The 18218-nt window shown below is 39.9% G+C and overlaps 2 protein-coding genes across 2 annotated transcripts in view; both read left to right on the top strand.

Moving 5' to 3' along the window:
* The first annotated feature begins 5926 nt into the window (after nucleotides 1-5926).
* On the top strand, nucleotides 5927-17421 carry LOC139458310 (uncharacterized). The gene is made up of 6 exons (XM_071239700.1): nucleotides 5927-5973; nucleotides 9820-10100; nucleotides 11525-11566; nucleotides 13632-13724; nucleotides 14476-15172; nucleotides 15674-17421. The coding sequence occupies exons 2-6, from the start codon at nucleotides 9833-9835 to the stop codon at nucleotides 15828-15830; spliced, it is 1257 nt and encodes a 418-aa protein (XP_071095801.1). The 5' UTR covers nucleotides 5927-5973; nucleotides 9820-9832; the 3' UTR covers nucleotides 15831-17421.
* Nucleotides 16840-18218, top strand: part of LOC139457237 (mucin-12-like) — a 26575-nt gene continuing 25196 nt past the window's right edge. The window contains exon 1 of the mRNA XM_071238648.1: nucleotides 16840-16883. Coding sequence (XP_071094749.1) covers nucleotides 16840-16883 — 44 coding nt within the window. The remainder of the gene's footprint in view (nucleotides 16884-18218) is intronic.

Genomic DNA, 18218 nt, shown 5'->3' with positions numbered 1-18218 from the left:
CGTGTATCAATATCATATTCCTTTTATTGTTCAAATTTTTGTTAAATACATACTGTAGCTAGGTTTAGGAGAGGAGGGGTTTGACTCACTTACAAAGCAGACCTCTCTCCCACAGCCCAGAGTGTTGTACAGACTCTCAGTGGCACCATCAGCTATTCTCTAAGTATATTGTAAATTGTTAATTGTTCTTGCAAATAAAATTGTGATTAGTCTCCTGTGACTCCGGCTCTTTGCTGACTAATTCCCCAAGAAATCCAGCACGCCATTTCGGAAGGTATTGTTCACCCAGAACAGTTCCATGATAATACACCTCTGCTTTCTTCTTCGATCAATTGTGGACATATTAACACATCACTATGGTCACCAACAAACAATGGGTTGTTTACGCACTGTGATCAATACGACCTTGCCACATCATTCTCTTACGTCATTTTCATTCGTCACGAGTGAATAAACAACAAGATAGGACGCAATATTATCAATAGAGTGCGCCTGATCGACATCTCTTTTATCGCTTTGTCAAAGCTATCAGTCACGCCCGAGGGAATGGAAGCATGTAAAGACAAGAAGCGAAAAGATAGACAATATCCACAAGAAGATCATCGAGCCAGTACCCGACAACACAAATATGCAAGGCACCTGATTAGTAACCTGTTTCTAGGGATTCTGTGCACCTGTAATACGTTGGGCAAATGACTTTGTTCGAAATATGACTCTGTTCACCCAGCATTGAATGGGTACCCGGTAGGATGATGTGGCTGTTAACCTGAAGTAAACAGAAAAAACCGACCCATCTCAGAAATCAATTTTGAAATGGAAATGAGTATTAATAAAAACCAATTAATTGCCTTCCAATATCACACGATAAACAGATGCTACGCCATTGCTGCCAGCCTAGGGGAGGTCATAACAACAACATCGACTGGGAAGTATTATGGAGAGGAAGATTACACATGTCTGGACGCAATTGGACTTTACTCGATAAAGTATTCAAATAAATTGGCCACTGATGTGACTACACTAGCAGTGGATGTCATATTTATAAATTTATGAAAATGGTGCCACGTTACTGTAGGCCAAACAAAGTCAGTCACTCTGAGATTTGCAGTAGACTATAAATATGACATTAAATCATTTATAGAGCACAATAGAACACGTATCTTGAAGGAAATAATTCTAAAGGAAATATTTGTGACAAAAAACGCGAAAGCCTACTTGTATTCCGGAAATAACCGAAAGTTAATGAGAAGAGTTGCCATCACATGGCGTCGTAGTGGTGGGTTGCCTTGAAGACGATCACTGTTTCTGTGTAGTGTTTGATAGAATTCTAGCGTTCGCCACGGCATCACCTGACAATTAATTAACCTTTACCCCCAACCCCCCTCCTTTTGAAATCCAGTCCTACTAAAAACTTCCCTCCCCACCGAGGATAAAACCAGTTCGATCGAGAAAAACTGGATCAGCCTCTGATTGTTAATAATCGATAATAAACATATACCCAATAAAACTGACACGTTGACTTTAGATTTTAGCGTTAAATCATTTCCGAGGCAAATACATGGACTTGATATTTTATTGTATGCAGTAGCGAACATGACAATTTGTTTCAGGAAATATTTGTCCAACATGTTTATGACTACTAATTACATTAGAAATGTTTCAAAGTCCCCGTTCAAGTAAAAATGTAAAACATTACTAGGTTTCATTACACCATGACAGCAATACCCTTGACCACTTAGAAATGCGGTGACGTCATCTATGGCGGTGTACACTTTGTAGATTGATTTATGTTGGAGGGACACAAATCAAATTAAACACAACGTAATAGCCTTAAATGCAGTCGCCCTTGTAGGATGTCCAGAGACAAACATTGGATTCGACTGTTTTATACAGCAATGCTGTAAGGATATTAAGGTAAAATAAAAGATGCTAGCAGTTTTTCTACCTAACGAGTGGAAATGCCAGCCTTGTACTCTCAGCTCGTCGATTATCTTGTCTTATGTAACAAAACGTACTGATCCGACAGCAAGCATGTCTGTGCTGATTCTGTTCATGTGAATGTATGGTGATTCATCAAATGTTATGATTTCATACGGATACATCTCATTGCTTCCCTCAAACCATCTAATCCTTGGAACTGCTGAGTCATAAAGACGATATTCGACTGTTTGTAACGTTTTGTTCATGATTTTGCAGAAGCAGGAGCGAAAAGGCATTTTTAATATGAGATGCCCAATTTAAAGTATTTCGTATCACAGGTATCATATAGCGTTCGACGACACTTCTGTGATGTCTGCATGTGGGCATAGATGAAACACGTGACCAATATTTGATACATATGACATAATGTTTTGTATAGAGTGAATATCTGCCACACTGACTACATGCAACATCATTTGGCGAGGAATAACTTGTTTAGAACGTATTGTAAAATGTAAAATTTCTCTATTTTCCCTTTTTAGAGTATCCCCACAACTCGCTACCATACATCAATATCGGTGCCATTATTGTGTCAAATATTTCAATGACATTATCAGCACATATATTGTATTTACCCACAAGCGTGTTTATAGTATACACATGCACAAAAGTTAAGCGCCACCATATTCACAGTCTCCTGATTTCACGTGTGGGAATCAGAAATACGAAATATGATGATGTATGACTGAATTAGGCTTCCATAGTTTCACGAACCAAAATTTGTCCAGATACCACAATGAAATTAAGGAGGTTAAAAATCAGCCATGGTGAGGAGAAAGTTAACGAACGCTGAAAGATGGCAAGTGATAGGCATGAAAAATGCTGGCATGTCATGCAGAGCAATTGCAAGACAAATGGGTCATCATCACAGTGTTATCACTCGTTTGATTGTCAAACATGGTCAAACCAATGATGTCAATGACAGGCATAGGTCTGGTAGGCCAAGAAAGACCTCTAACAGAGAGGAAAGACGTCTAGTCAGGATAGTCAGACGAAATCCATTTGCCACTTCAACAGATTTAATACTGCAGTGGATTACCCATCAGAGACTCTCGACGATGACCGTAAGGCGTCGCCTCAGAGCGGCTGGTTATAACGCCAGAAGACCAGTAAAACGTCCACAACTGACTGAGAGGCACATGCAGAATCGTCTGATATGGTGTCGTGTCATAGTCGATGGCACTTGGCCAACTGGAGAAGGATCCATTAGTCTGACGAGTGTCGAATGCTGCTACGAACTGTTGATGGTCGAATACATGTTTGGAGGCAACGTAACACTCGTTTTGCACCAAGGAACTTCCAGAAGACCTTAGCATGTGGCGGGGGTCTGTCATGATATTGGGTTGTGTTTCCTTCGGCTGCAAACTTCCGCTGGTGACAATTCGTGGAAACCTGAATGGCCAACACTACCAAGATGTCGTTCTTCGTCCAGTGGTAGTCCCTCATTTTGACAACTATCCTCTTCAGACAAGAGTGAGTGAGTTAATATTTAACGTCACATCGGCAGTATTTCAGCCATATCGTGACGATCTTCAGACAAGACCTGTTTACATGGACGACAATGCTAGACCACACAGATCTCGGGCAGTTTTGGCTTATTTGCGTCAAGAAGCTTTTGTCACTCTTCCTTGGCCGGTCTGTAGTCCGGATCTTAATCCGATTGAGCATCTCTGGGACATTCTTGGCCGGAAAATCAGACATCGTGATCCCCCAGTTCAAAATCTCGCTGGACTTGAAGCCGCACTTCATAAAGAATGGATCCGTTTGCCTCAGAGGAGCATTCAACGACTTGTTATGAGTATGAGGCGTAGGGTTGAAGCTGTGGTCAATGTCCGTGGATCATACACGTTACTGACGTTTCTGTCTTGCCATAGATTCCGCACTCCCTAGGGTGTCTATGTGACGCCTGATATGGTCTGCTGATATCATGACAGTTATAGTGACAAAAGCAGTTTTTCAATGTTTTCTAATCCTTCAATCTTCGGTAAAATCTTCGGTAAAATTCCTTTCTGTTCATATTCTTTTGGAACACAAGATAAACTTGCTTTGGGACAACTTTTGCATCACATGAGGTTTACATATACGGCTTGTGACAATCATACATTTAGTTATGATAGTCATCATTAAGTGCCGAAAGTAACAGCTCACAAATATGGTGGGTGGCGCTTAACTTTTGTGCATGTGTATATGTTGTGTATAGGAGCTAACAGTCTTCAGTGGCACATTATTATAGGTCCATCTTTCGTATCTAAAGAGTCTGCCGCCATGTTTGAATGCAACAATATTAGCTCTTTGGTGTATTTATTTCCATTCCCCATCTTTGACAGTGTTCTTGCAAGAGCATCTTCCCCAGGCAATAGAGTTAACTGACTTTAAAAGTTAACTCACTTGCCTCGGGAAGATGTTGCAGATTTCACTATTCTGAGGAAATACTGAACAACCAATTGGTTGAAGGTGTCCTTCTACGGATACGAGACCGCCGTCATATATCTGGAATATTGCTGAGTGCGGTGTTTTACCAAACTTTGATGAAGGCTCGCTTTTGGGATTGCCTAAAAGTCGGGCCGTGTTTGGCATCCCTAATTAATCTTTACTAATTCATGTTAAACCAACACAGGATGTTTTCTGCAAGTGGGTATTCGCAAATGTCATAGGGCTGACACGACACGTGTTAATAACTGTCCTAGCGCTTCTAAAATTACAACACATACTTTACATCTATAGACTAGTATTATATCTACCTATATAAAACTTTAGTGTCTCATATTGCGGAAGCAAACACGGTGCTCAAAGTGAAGCCATTTTCCCTCTACGTTCTCTCTATCAGAAGTGTTTGGCTTGTGTTGGGTCCGACTTGGTCCGGGCTGTCAAAATCTACTTTCAACACACAGATATATCTTCAAATGTGGTTACATCTGTAGATTAGTGTTATATCTACCTATATACCACTTTATAGTTTCTAAGGTCGCGATATTTAAAGAAAACAAGGTGCTCAAAGTGAAGCCCTTTTCCCTCTACATTCCCAACATAGTCTCTATCAGAAGTCTTTGGCTTGTGTTGGGTCCGACTTGGCCCGGGCTGTCAAAATCAACTTTAAACACACAGATGTATCTTCAAATGTGTTAACAGCTATAGATTAGTGTTATATCTACCTATACACCACTTTATAATGTCAGCCCCAGCGTTAATACAATTTTGAATCCCAACCACCTAGGGATGCTTCCAGTCAAATTTCGTTATTTTCCAATTAGTGGTTCAGAAGAAGTCGTTAGAATAAATTGTTGAGCATCGATCCACGCAGTTTGGGATACCATGTCATGTATCCACCAAGTCAGCGAGACAACCCCATCGCCTCTTACGACAATCATAGTCGCCTTTTACAGCAACCAAGGGTTACTGACGAGTGAGTGAGTGAGTGAGTTGGGTTTAACGCCGTTTTAACAGTATTACAGTTATATCACGGCGTGTCAGCTTAATGTGGGAGGAAAGCCCGAAGTGATGCAGGTCTCAGACGTTTATCACTTCGGTGAAACCCACGAGCACGGGTATGGTGCTGACAAACCTAGAAACATAATCGAGGCGAACCGGGATTCGAACCCACAATCATAGGTTTCTGGCGTGCCCAAGGGACGCAACTCTGCACAGCGAATCGCGGCGCCTCAGACGACTGGGCCACCCGTGCCCCCGGGTTACTGAAGAGCTGTTCTAACCATGGGTGCATTGATTCAGGAGATCAATACTTCCTTTTTTAAGAATTGCGTAATGTTATGCTGCATGGTTGTACGGAAATCAATGGATCTCCAGGGTTGCATTTATTATTTAATACTGTAACATGTCAAAAGTTTAATTAATTGGTTTTATCGAAATTGCATGCGAATTGTCGGGTGCCGGTTGGCAAAGGTAGCTTGTGCGCAATTGTATATCTTTGATTCAGGACGTTAGGACAACCAGTTGGTTGAAGGTGTACTTCTACGGATACGAGTCTTCTATTCAGTAAGTACTTATATATATGGTGTAACTGTCTGTAGGGTTCCTGTGGGGCGGTCGGGTAGCTTAGTGGTTAAAGCGTTCGCTCTTTACGCCGAAGACCCGGGTTCTATTCCCGACATGGGTACAATGTGTGAAGCCCATTTTTGGTGTCCCCCGCCGTGATATTGCTGGAATATTGCTAAAAGCGGCGTAAAACCATACTCACTCACTTACACTTAGGGTTCATGTCGACCGCTACCAACAAGGCATTTCAGCGTAGACTTGGTACGTCGAAGAGACTAATCTCAACTCGCATGGTACGTCGAAGAGACTAATCTCTGAGAGGTTAATTTCAAGAGGTTATAAGTCCAGGAGCGATGGGTTCTGAGACTGTTGTTCCTCGTTACCTACATAATTAGACATTCATGTTCTTTCATGTGATTCTCTTTCACCCGAAACAGCCCCGAAAGCCTCGAATCATCTACGAAAATATTAAAATATTGTCTTCGAAACCATAAAGCAATGATTTGTCTAAATGAATAGTTACGTATGATATATTACACCTAATAACATGATGCATGAAATATAATAACGTGGCAAGGAATGATACATTCAAGTCAATAACACTGACCTGAAAAAGAATGCAAAAATAATTGGATAAATATTATTAAATAACTGCTTGAGAAGCCCGACGCTAACACCGTATTCGTGCGTGCGTGATTCCCTTGCAACCTTTCGAGTTGAGTTGATTGGTTCAACTGTGTCATATGGCCTTGTGACGAAGGGGTAGCATTATGAAGATGCCTGTTACAACGAATGCTCGTTCCACCCGTGACAAACAGGTCTGGTTGTTGATGAAATATAGTGATGGCTAAATAGACAGATTTTTTATTCATGCACCAATTGTCTTTAAATGTAATATCCAGTTATGTATGACTGTTTAATAATCTCATACCAACTTTGACTGGAGTAGGTCCAATGGTTTTTCAAATATTGTAGTAAACGTCGGTACCTTAAATTAACTTCCAGACATATATCTTCACTCTGAACAATCACCCGGCTTTTTTACTTACCGTATTTGCCGACATTATTATGTTATGACATGTATTACTAAAGTAACTTACCGTATATGCCCTACGTATGTATTTTTCATTCTATAAAATTAATGTTAACGATAGTCATAAGTTCTTACCGTAGTTACCCAAATAGGCGCGACACAGAATTGTCATGTTGGCTGTACCATACATTCTCTATGAAAATGTTATAATTACTCAATTAAGTCAATTTATCTGTATTTCCCTTGTTAAATGACTATATGTGCATTTACCGTACGCACTCCAATACATTGTATTTATTCCCAGACTTAGATGCTGCATTAGGATATTAGTTTCATTGTTATTGTCATTGTATGTCATTACTATATATGAATTAATGTAAAATGAATTATACGCCTGCACACTCGCTCGAAATAAATCCAAAGACCTCCTCTCTTGTTTCAAGACTAGCTCTCAATAGCTTAATCCTCATATCGATGCTTGACAGTAATTAGATCAGATTTGTATTAATAATATAAAAACAACAGCATGACAATGGCAAGGGCTGATTATATGTCCTTGGATTGTAGTTGACTCTAGAATTACGAAAGTCATAGTGTACTCCATCGTATTTCATTATAGGTAACTACGAGAAAATACGTCCCGTTACATCCTTATTCCTTTGACGGATCCACTTTCCCAACATAAACAACTGAAGTAAACAGAAAAACGATCCATCTCAGAAATCAATTTGAAATTGATTTTTATGAGTATTAATAAAAACCAATTAATTGCCTTCGAATAGCACATGATAAACAGATGCTACGCCATTGCTGCCAGCCTAGGGGAGGTCATAACAACAACATCGACTGGGAAGTATTATGGAGAGGAAGAAGAGGAAGATTACACATCTCTGGACGCAACTGGACTTAATTCGATAAAGTATTGATATAAATTGGCCACTGATGTGATTACACTAGTAGTGGATGATATATTTATAGAATTATAAAAATGGTGCCCCGTTACTGTAGGCCAAACAAAGTCAGTCACCTTGAGATTTACAGTAGACTATAAATATGACATTAAATCATTTATATAGCATATTAGAACAAGTATCTTGAAGAAAATATTTCTAAAGGAAATATTTGTGACAAAAAAAAACCCACGTGAAAGCCTACTTGTATTCCGGAAATTACCGGGAGTTAATGAGCAGAATTTCCATCACGTGACGTGACGTGATAGTGGTGGGTTGCCTTGCAGACGATCACTGTTTCTGTGTAGTGTTTGATAGAATTCTAGCGTTCGTCACGGCATCCCCTGACAATGTCATCGATGAACACACATATCGAAATGAGCCAGTGGTAATCAAAAACAGCAGCGAAGAAAGCGAGGAAGATCTACTGAAGACGATCAATCTGATGTCAACACGGAGAGACAAGGGAACACAATCTGGTGTAAAACTGTATCCTGATATTTCAAAATAAAATGGATGTTTATCAATGAAACATAATTCGTGAGACAGTTATTCTTGTGTAAAATGTGCCAGGCGTAGATTGAGGCTTAGCATTGTCAAAACTTTGTTCACTGAGTCGTCAAAACAATTAGCATAGGGCCATTAAAGCTAAAGTTGTTTTCTATACGAATGAATGTTATAGATTAATTTATATTGTTTAGTGATGGTTGGTTCAGTTAATACTGCCGTGTAAACATTTATTATAATATGTACTTCATTTATCAATAGAGTGACATTACAGAGAGAGAGACGAAGAATGATATCAATTTATTTAATCACTACTAAATGAACTGACAATATCACACCACAAATACCCGTCACATTCTGAACACCAAATTAACACTTATCTAACCTGAAACAGGTTTTTGTCAAACAAGAACTTATCTCAGATTTAGAGAGAAAATGACTGAAAAATCTTCGGTGGTAGATCCAGAGGCGGGATTCAAGCGGTTCATTAACCTTTACACCCCCCCCCCCCCCCCACCCCACCCCCCACCCACACACACACACACACACACACACATCCTTTTGAAATCCACACCTACTAAAAACTTCCCTCCCCACCGAGGGTAAAACCAGTTCAATCGAGAAAAACTGGATCAGCCTCTGATTGTTAATAATCGATAATAAACATATACCCAATAAAACTGACACGTTGACTTTAGATTTTAGCGTTAAATCATTTCCGAGGAAAATACATGGACTTGATATTTTATTGTATGCAGTAGCGAACATGACAATTTGTTTCAGGAAATATTTGTCCAACATGTTTATGACTACTAATTACATTAGAAATGTTTCAAAGTCCCCGTTCAAGTCAAAATGTAAAACAGTACTGGGTTTCATTAAATCATGACAGCAATACCCTTGACCACTTAGAAATGCAGAAACGTCATCTATGGCGGTGTACACTTTGTAGATTGATTTATTTTGGAGGGACACAAATCAAATTAAACACAACGTAATAGCCTTAAATGCAGTCGCCCTTGCAGGATGTCCAGAGAAAAACATTGTATTTAACTGTTATATACAGCAATGCTGTAAGGATATTAAGGTAAAATAAAAGATGCTAGCAGTTTTTCTACCTAACCAGTTGATTATCGTCGATTATCTTGTCTTATGTAACAAAACGTACTGATCCGACAGCAAGCATGTCTGTCTGTTTGTCTGATTCTGTTCATGTGTATGTATAGTGATTCAACAAATGTTATGATTTCATACGGATACATCTCATTGCTTCCCTCAAACCATCTAATCCTTGGAACTGCTGAATTATAAAGACGATATTCGACTGTTTGTAAGGTTTTGTTAAGGATTTTGCAGAAGCAGCAGCAAAATGGCGTATTCCTACACAGAATCACACTTTTTGAAAACACGGTCACAGAGAGCTTATTTAAGACAGAGTATAACAGACGTCTCCACAAAGAAAATAAGGAAAAAAGGGAATCAGAGAGAAATCAGAAGTGCAGGTGACAAAAGGAAGAGATGCCACCCCGTGATAACTTACAGTGACAAAAGTTCCAGTGATGGCAGTTATGGCAGCTATAACAGTGACAATGATTTAAAAAGAGGAAGAGGAAGTAAATCCAGAAAGCTCTCAGTTGGTGAGTAAGAAATAACAGTACCTGAAAATGGTTTTCACCAGGTATGGTGGTTAATGTATACAAATAATCTGTCAGTTTTGATTTCATTCCAGTAACGTCACCACTGGCACCACTGGCACCCTTACATATCTAATAACCCCTAGGTTATATATATCAGAATATATCAGTGAAAACCAAACCAAGTACATCGACATTTTAGGAGAATTGATTTGTTTGTATGTTTGTACCGGAAAAATCTCTAGTATAGTCTGTGGAATATATCTCATATCCAAAGCAATATAGTTGCGTGTGTAGTGCATCAAACCCCTTTTGTGTTTCCTCGAGACTCGGAAACATCTATTTTGCATACAAATATACCTTTGGGTTCTTCGTTGGAAAATCTTTCCATCCATTTTTTCTTCGCTTTGTATTCTGTTTGTTTAGTATTTGTTGAATTGTGTCTCGTATTTTGCTTCCAGAGCCTTCTATATAGGGTATTGTATTTGCAATAGTAGCATGCACGCGACATCCGTATACTTTCTGTGCTGCTATTTGTATTTCTTGTATACATTTTGCAGATCCATTTTCTCCAGTTGTACAAGACACAGATCCTCGTAGAGATACTATATCGTTTTCTTCTAGATAGCCAAATACATACATATCGTCTACAAATGTTGGCAGGCCCTTCAAAGGTTCTAGATGTGTTCTGCCTAGATTTCCTTCCAAATAGTCTACCTTGGATATATCTGGTAGCGAGTTTGTCTTCGTATGCATTCTCCACTAGTATATGTTGGAACACAGACATTTCTGCACATATGCCCATGCTCTCCATAGTTGTATATTTCGCTTCTTCCATTTTTGTTCTATACTATAGTTGGGCACAAATGTTCAATTGGGAATTCGTTGGGCACAGTTGTATGCTTTGTGCACATCGTATTGCTCTAGTGGAAAAAATGTTGTAGGGGGGTGCCGAAATCGGGGGTGCCAAAGAAGAAAAAGACGCCCTCTTGAGTTTAGTCTCATGTGGGGTTGCGACAGAATCACCATTACCTATACTACTGATGACATACCAAGTCAGCGAGGCTGACCACCCAATCCTGTTAGTCACATATTTCAACAAGCAGGGCCATGGGTTGCTTGAAGACCTATTCTCTACCCGGATATTCACGAGTACAGAAGATAAATACTACAGCTATCTGCTGTACCATTTATTGTCTTTCCAGCAAAACACTTGAAGCTGTGGACTCGATCGACAACTAGTCTATTTTGCACGTTTGAATGAACCGCTGTTTGATTCCTCAGAACACTGTAGAAAGCGGTTTGTTCACCATAATCACTCAGATTTTTCAAAAGTCGCACGGAACACGTTCCTTTCATAAAGGCCTGAAGGCCTTGGCCGCATGTAAGACCGCTTTTAAATGATAATCTCTCTACATCTATTATAGTTGCCAAAAAGAGGACAGACGATGGCCACCTTACATTCATGGGTAAGATTACTTTTATTCTGAAAGGGAATGTTTTTTTACGCTGTAATATTGTTGCAAATATATCTGTAAGTACGAGTCTTGAAAAGAAAAGCTTCTTGTTGGTGCTATGGACAGTCAGTCACCAATTTGTTTCTTACAGTAACTACCCGATCCCTTCAGAGAGAGCCTCTTGATACATGTCTTCAAATACACTGAAAGGCAAAAGAAACGTCATGTTGATGTATCATATACATATCTTTATTTTCCAGTGCTTATATATGTAAGTAAAGACATCGGAGTGTTTGACCTTCATGAAATTAACAGTCTGGGGAATGTTTTTGCGAATTGTGAATTTGGGGAGGCACCAGAAGATATCACAGCTGGGGGGTTCAAAATCAGTACCTGGTGTGGCCACCACGGGCGTTGACTACAGCCACACATCTCCTGTACATGGAGTGGACTAGCCTGTTGATGAAGGCCATTGGGATATTTGCCCATATCCTCAGGAACGCTACACGCAGTTCTGCTGCAGTTGTTGGCCTTGGGGTACTTCGTTGAGTCGGCGTTGGATCTCAGTGGAATTCAAATCCGGACTGAGGGCAGGCCAAGGCATGATTTGGATGTTGTGCTGCTGGAGGAAGTCCCTGGTGACTCTGGCAGTGAGGGGGCGGGTGTTGTCTTGCTGAAAGATGGGGTTTTGATGACGGGCAAAAGAGGCACGATATGGGGTCTGAGGACTTGGTCAATGTAGCCGAGGGCTGTGATGCCATTACCCCTGCCTGGACCAATATTCTGAAAGTCCACAGGTCCCACTCACTGGTTCAGTCCGATTCCACCCCAAACCATGATGCATGGGCCGCCCCACGGGTCTCGTTCCATAACACAAGCATCAGCATAATGTTCGCCCCTCCTTCGCCAGACCCTGACTCTGCCATCCACCGTTGAAACACAGTAGCGACTTTCATCAGTGAAGATAATTCTTCTCCATTGCTGTTGACACCAATTTTGATGCTGTCTGGCCAATTGCAGTCTGGCCTGTCGGTGACCATCTCTCATGATGGGTACACGAGCAGGACGGTGGCACGAGATGTTGATGGCAGTTAGGCGACGTTGGACTGTACGATCACTGATGGCACGCTGGTAGTTGCCAATAGTTTGCCGAGCTGTTTCAGTGGCCATTCGGAATCGGTTCTGCAGATGTTAGCGTATCATGAACCGATCTTGTCTGGGAGTAGTAACTCAAGGACGACCACTACGCGGTCGGTCGTCGGTGGTGTTGGTGGTGTTGTGGCGATGTTGCAAACGATATTTCTGCCGTTGACATTGAATGCATTTGCAACGACCTGTGCACTTGATCGCTTGTTGTCTCTTATTTCCTGATAATCTTGGCATGGCTGATGAATCGAAATAACGAAAGCCACCTTTACAGTTTTGGGTGTCTTGGGTATACTCATACCATCCACGATATGCACGTGCATGTTTTTGACAAGACTTTTCCGCAACTGAGTCCCATCACACTTTTGTAGGCTGCGTTTGGGCAAAGCACTCAATTTTAAACTCAATTGTTAAATGGACTTTAAGGCAACACAAAGAAGCAGTAGAGCATGTAACTGCCAGTGTCTGTTAAGTTTTATCAGTATTTTCAGAAGTGACGTTTCTTTTGCCTTTCAGTGTATATTGCGGCACAGGCGGCCCTCAATCGATTAGTGAAAGTTTATGTTTAGAACGATTCACAAAACTACCTTTTTGCCACATTCTATCAATTTGATCGTCCTCGGTTGAGTTGTTTTTGCGTTGTAATTCCAGATCAACTGCCATATTTAAAATACATGAATTACCAGTTTATCTTCGTGGAAATTAGTAATACATGTATGTAATTAATTTGTGTTTGATTTGATTTTCAGTGATCTGTTCATAAGTTTCTTTTTGCATTTTACGCCCAATGTAATCTGAGACATAATCGCGACTTGTTATATACAGGTTGTTTATTTGTTTTTAAACGCCGTATTGGGAAACGTTGACATGTAAGCGAGACTGACCACCCGAGATTATATTATGTAGATTTTGTTGTGTTCCATTTTGTCAGGCCCTCTCCTAAAACCTCGGGACTTGGTTGAACAACGTGTGCCGACACTCAACCCATTCATGCCAGCCGTGTTTAACTTTCCCAAGGTTAAAGGTTTGTATACTGTTTCGTCAGGGGAATCTGCAATGTAAGTCTTAGTCACTGAATGGAATTACGAGATATTTCAAGGGGTGAACGAGTAACACCATACAAAATATCGGGTGTACACCAGAAATCCATTCAACTACAAGATTGCAGCAGGGCCATGTCAATCAAATGTCAGGTGACATCTCCTCCACAGAAGATGACACCGCGCTTGTGATCCACGTGGTTATTTTGCACGGGCAACACGGACGACCGGTAAAGACACGCATATCATTTGTAGGATGTATTTTGTTACTGTGAATAGTGATTGTTATTTGTGTGTTTGTTGTTTAACACCGCATTCAGCAATATTCCAGCTATATGACGGCAGTCAGTAAACAATCGAATCTGGGCCAGACAATCCAGTGATTGACATCATGAGCATCGATCGACGCAATTGGGATACCAAGTCTGCGAGTCTGACAGGATCCCGACAGTCGCCTTTTACGAGGAGCATAGGGTGGTGATGACCAATTCCAACCCGCATCTTCAAGGGTTGCAGGCATCAGTAAGCCATTTTGTTGGAGGATGAGGGGATGACTTTTGTTGAAGGAAACAGTGATGTAATATCACCATTAAGGGAACAAAACAAGGACTGGACGGCAGTGTCATCACTATTTGATAGTGATTGAGAACATAAAGTTGGAATCGTACAGTCGACTCTTTTGGCAAATTGTGAATTTGAGGTGTAATATACGTGTATGTGATTTATTTTACACAGATTCTGCTCAAGCCCAAAAGTTGGAACATACTTCACAGAATCTTGCTACAGAACTTGGTCTCACGGAAGCAGATCGTCAGCCTCCTGGCGTTCAGAACACAAAGATCTTCCTCAGTGAAGAAACAGTTCCATTGCTGTGTGTTGTATTTGGTACTGACAAATCACAAGCTGACAAGAATCGTACTGCGGCTGATGCCAAGGACTATGCCAGGTCGCTGGCCCGGGAACTCACACACAAAATGAGAGATTTTACAGACGAATCCTTCAACTTTCTCTGCACGGTGGTGGACGGGGCTGAGTCAACAAACATCAACTGGACACAGATGTCTGCCACGTTGCTTCAGGAGAATGGACACCTCTACCCATATGAAAGAATGACTATGTACCAAAGAAAGTTCCAGAACCTCCAGAAAAGCCTACATTTTGTGATGTCAGCCACAAGCGTTCCCTTCTACACTTGGAACGGTGTGCCAGCACGGTCAAAACAAGACGATACTGACAACGTTCCAATCTATCAACTGACACGGGAACAGCTGGAGTTCATGCAAGATCTTCTGAAGAAAGACAAACCTTGTTTCATAACCGGCAAGCCAGGAAGTGGGAAGACAGTCATGGCAGTGGAAATTGCAAGACGTCTGAATCAGGATGGCGGCGCCTCGTTGATCTGTCATGATCTCGCTCTCAAAGACAAACTTGCGTAAGTATTTATTAAACCGTGGGAGAATGACCTGGTGCTAACACCACTAATCATCTTTGTTTTAATATTATAACAAGCCACAACAATATGTACCAAGTACAAAGAATTAAACATTTCAAAAATAGGCTTTTCTGGTTTAATGAGCCAATCCCATATTTAGGATATACGATACGTACGTGTACCTGGAAGTGTTTCTGGTGACTGTGTGATGTTTATGGGTGAGTAGGGGAGTTAGTTAATCTAACTCCGTATCTGCATGGTTTAAGCCTTATAGAGATGATTTAAATGCATGTTAGGAATACATTAAAGTTAATTTTAAAACAAATGGGTTTTTTTCAATATTTACACAGGCTGTATAGAGTAACCACTTTCGTGAAGCCACCCTGTACGATTACCAGTATAGTGCTGATACACAGAATAATCAGCTAGAACTGACTAAAGGATGAAAAGTAGGATATATTGAGAGCGTTACTTTAATGTCAGTTATGTTTTCCTTTCTAGGAGGATGTCATGTTGGAAGGATATCAGAACATGCCCAGGTGACTTGTCAAAGACAGGATGTAAACATATCGTAGCAGTGAAAGTCCCAAAAAAGGATCTCAAGAAGTACAAGGAACCGCGGGTACCTGGAGGCAAGCTGCTTGTTTTCTGCAACTGAGTCAAACGTTTCAGATGAAGGTTTTAAATGTCGGAAAGTGGAATATGTTATTTTTTAAGACGATCCACGATATCGTAATTCTTTCTTTTTAAAAACAAAATAGAATTGTTTCATAAAGTTTTAAATATATGTTGTGTAATTAATACATGATCGTTTTATGATTATTAGAAAGAAATGTGAAAACAGATTCTCAGTACCTGTTCCCTCGAAGGGAGAAGTGTGAAATGACTGTGTGTAGTGTATGTAAGACCGCGCCTTTCAAATTTGATTTGTTTTATTTCTGCCACATTTTTAATCGTAGAATGAGTGGTTTTTTTTATCTCGGCTAATTTGATCACTAATCGCCAACAACTGAAGGGGTGATTTAAATCCTGGGTCGACGCAGGTGGCATATATTGTGTCGTTGACTGATAATATATCCCTTTTCATGTTCTCAACTTGTTTTAAATCGAATATGTGATAATCTATAACGTACTGTCAATCGACAGGTTTCTATTCAGTCTGAATATATTTAGGAGATAAACAAAATGTGTTTTCGATGTAGAGCTAGATTACCTGTAGATTTAACCGTGCTAAACTGAATTTGGAACCGTCCATGCAGCGTGGGGTTTCACACGTTAAATGATCGATCGTTGATTGCACGACTCCGACACTTACATTTGCATGTGTTTATGAATCACTATCAAATAGTGAGGATACCAGTTGTTCCTGCAGAGGTGAGCGTCTTAGAAATTGACCATAAATAAATCTACATTGAGAGAACTACCGAATAACCAGTCTAGATTTTCCGACGAAACAGATTACATTGTTCGTAAAAAAAAAAAATAGCTGCCACAACTATATGAATGGATCTCTACAAATCAGAGATGACACCAGGTTGTTCGTGAACAGAGTAATCACGTTCTCCCTACAGGTAACACCACCGTCACTCACACAATCTGCACTCCTTGGCCCAAACATTTCTATTGTAGCTGACTCGGCATAACTGATAAATGCTACCGAGCTTATGATGAAACTCGGCAGTCCTCCAGCAGAAACGTCGACTCCGTTCAAGTAACTATAAAACGTCAACGTTAGGGAATTACCAGTCTCTGTTATGCGAAGAAATAGATTCAATTGGGCGTTAAACTGTTTGTTTGGTAATTTTGCTTACTTAATTGTACCCATACATGTCTTATCAATTGTGCATCTAACAGTTTTGATCACAAAGGAGTGTTCGCTACGTTGTCTGTTTTAAATAATACAAAACATTCATATACATTTCAAGTTTGGCTTTATAAACGTGTCGACTGTAATAACATGAACAATATCCTTTCGCTATAAACTGGAATATTTGATGGCGTGGTGTATTGAAATATAAATGAATTACTAGGTACTCAGGTGACTAGTATAATTACTACTCATTACTAGAAAGTATAGAGATGCAGTCGAACCCCATTTTCTCGACCAAAATTATCTCGAATCGTGTTTCGAATCTGTTCTCCGATGCTGACCGCTTTACTATATACATGTTCATGACTCGTGATCTCGAATGTCCAAATATCTCGAAATTACAACACGGTCCCGCTAAGTTCGAGATAACGGGGTTCGACTGTGCTTTAGTAAATGTGAAGGAACTACATTATATAACTTCCCTTCCCGCTTTATACAAATGCTAGCTCGGATTAACCGCTTGCGTTTACTTATACTATACTGACAAGGCTAAAGTTCTTAATGGTTCCACTTATAGTGTCTTTCACTGTGGTATTGCTGGAATATTGCCAAAGTCGGCGAAAAACAATACACACTCCTTTTTCATATCATCATACAAGAACTTGATCTAATCGAGTCATTACCGTATCATATATCAGGTGGTCCTCATTCGAATAATTACAGACTCGGGGAATAACTCATAGTGTTAAACCCGAAATACACTTACCCACTTGTGTCGTCTTATCTGGGAATAGAGGAGCACATATAAGCAACAGATGTTCTCTCAAATTCAGATTTATTTAAGGTCAATTTGTAATAAGACTCGTGGAAGTCCATATGAAATTCACTATTTTTTTATTGTTTGTTTCTTGCTTGATAATGTTTTTATTTTATTAAAGGTGTGCAAATAGACATTTTGTCAACAAAAACATGTAATTTACACTTTTCAGAAAATACGTCATGTCTGCGTGGTGATCCATAAAAAATTTAAGACAACAGTTTTTGTAAATATTTGTCATGCTCATTACTGCATAATATCTTTATAGAGTGCAAATAGACATTTTGTCAACAAAAAGATTTATGAACAATTATATTTTCTATAAACTTTACTCTCATAGATATTTGTTATTTTACACTTGTTTAACAATTTACAACCTCCTCTCAATTCATGATTGCAATTGCATCACGTATTTTAGA

This window comes from Haliotis cracherodii, unplaced genomic scaffold (genome assembly GCF_022045235.1).
Source record: "Haliotis cracherodii isolate W230 unplaced genomic scaffold, xgHalCrac1.p SCAF_12, whole genome shotgun sequence".
Lineage (NCBI taxonomy): Eukaryota > Metazoa > Mollusca > Gastropoda > Lepetellida > Haliotidae > Haliotis > Haliotis cracherodii.
This window is presented reverse-complemented; position numbering and strand designations above follow the sequence as displayed.

Coding starts and splice junctions, on each gene's coding strand:
- LOC139458310 (XM_071239700.1), top strand. CDS start 9,833: ATGGCGTATTCCTACACAGAATCACACTTTTTGAAAACACGGTCACAG. Junction 10,101..11,524: donor ATCCAGAAAGCTCTCAGTTG/GTGAGTAAGAAA, acceptor CATCTATTATAG/TTGCCAAAAAGAGGACAGAC. Junction 11,567..13,631: donor TGGCCACCTTACATTCATGG/GTAAGATTACTT, acceptor CCATTTTGTCAG/GCCCTCTCCTAAAACCTCGG.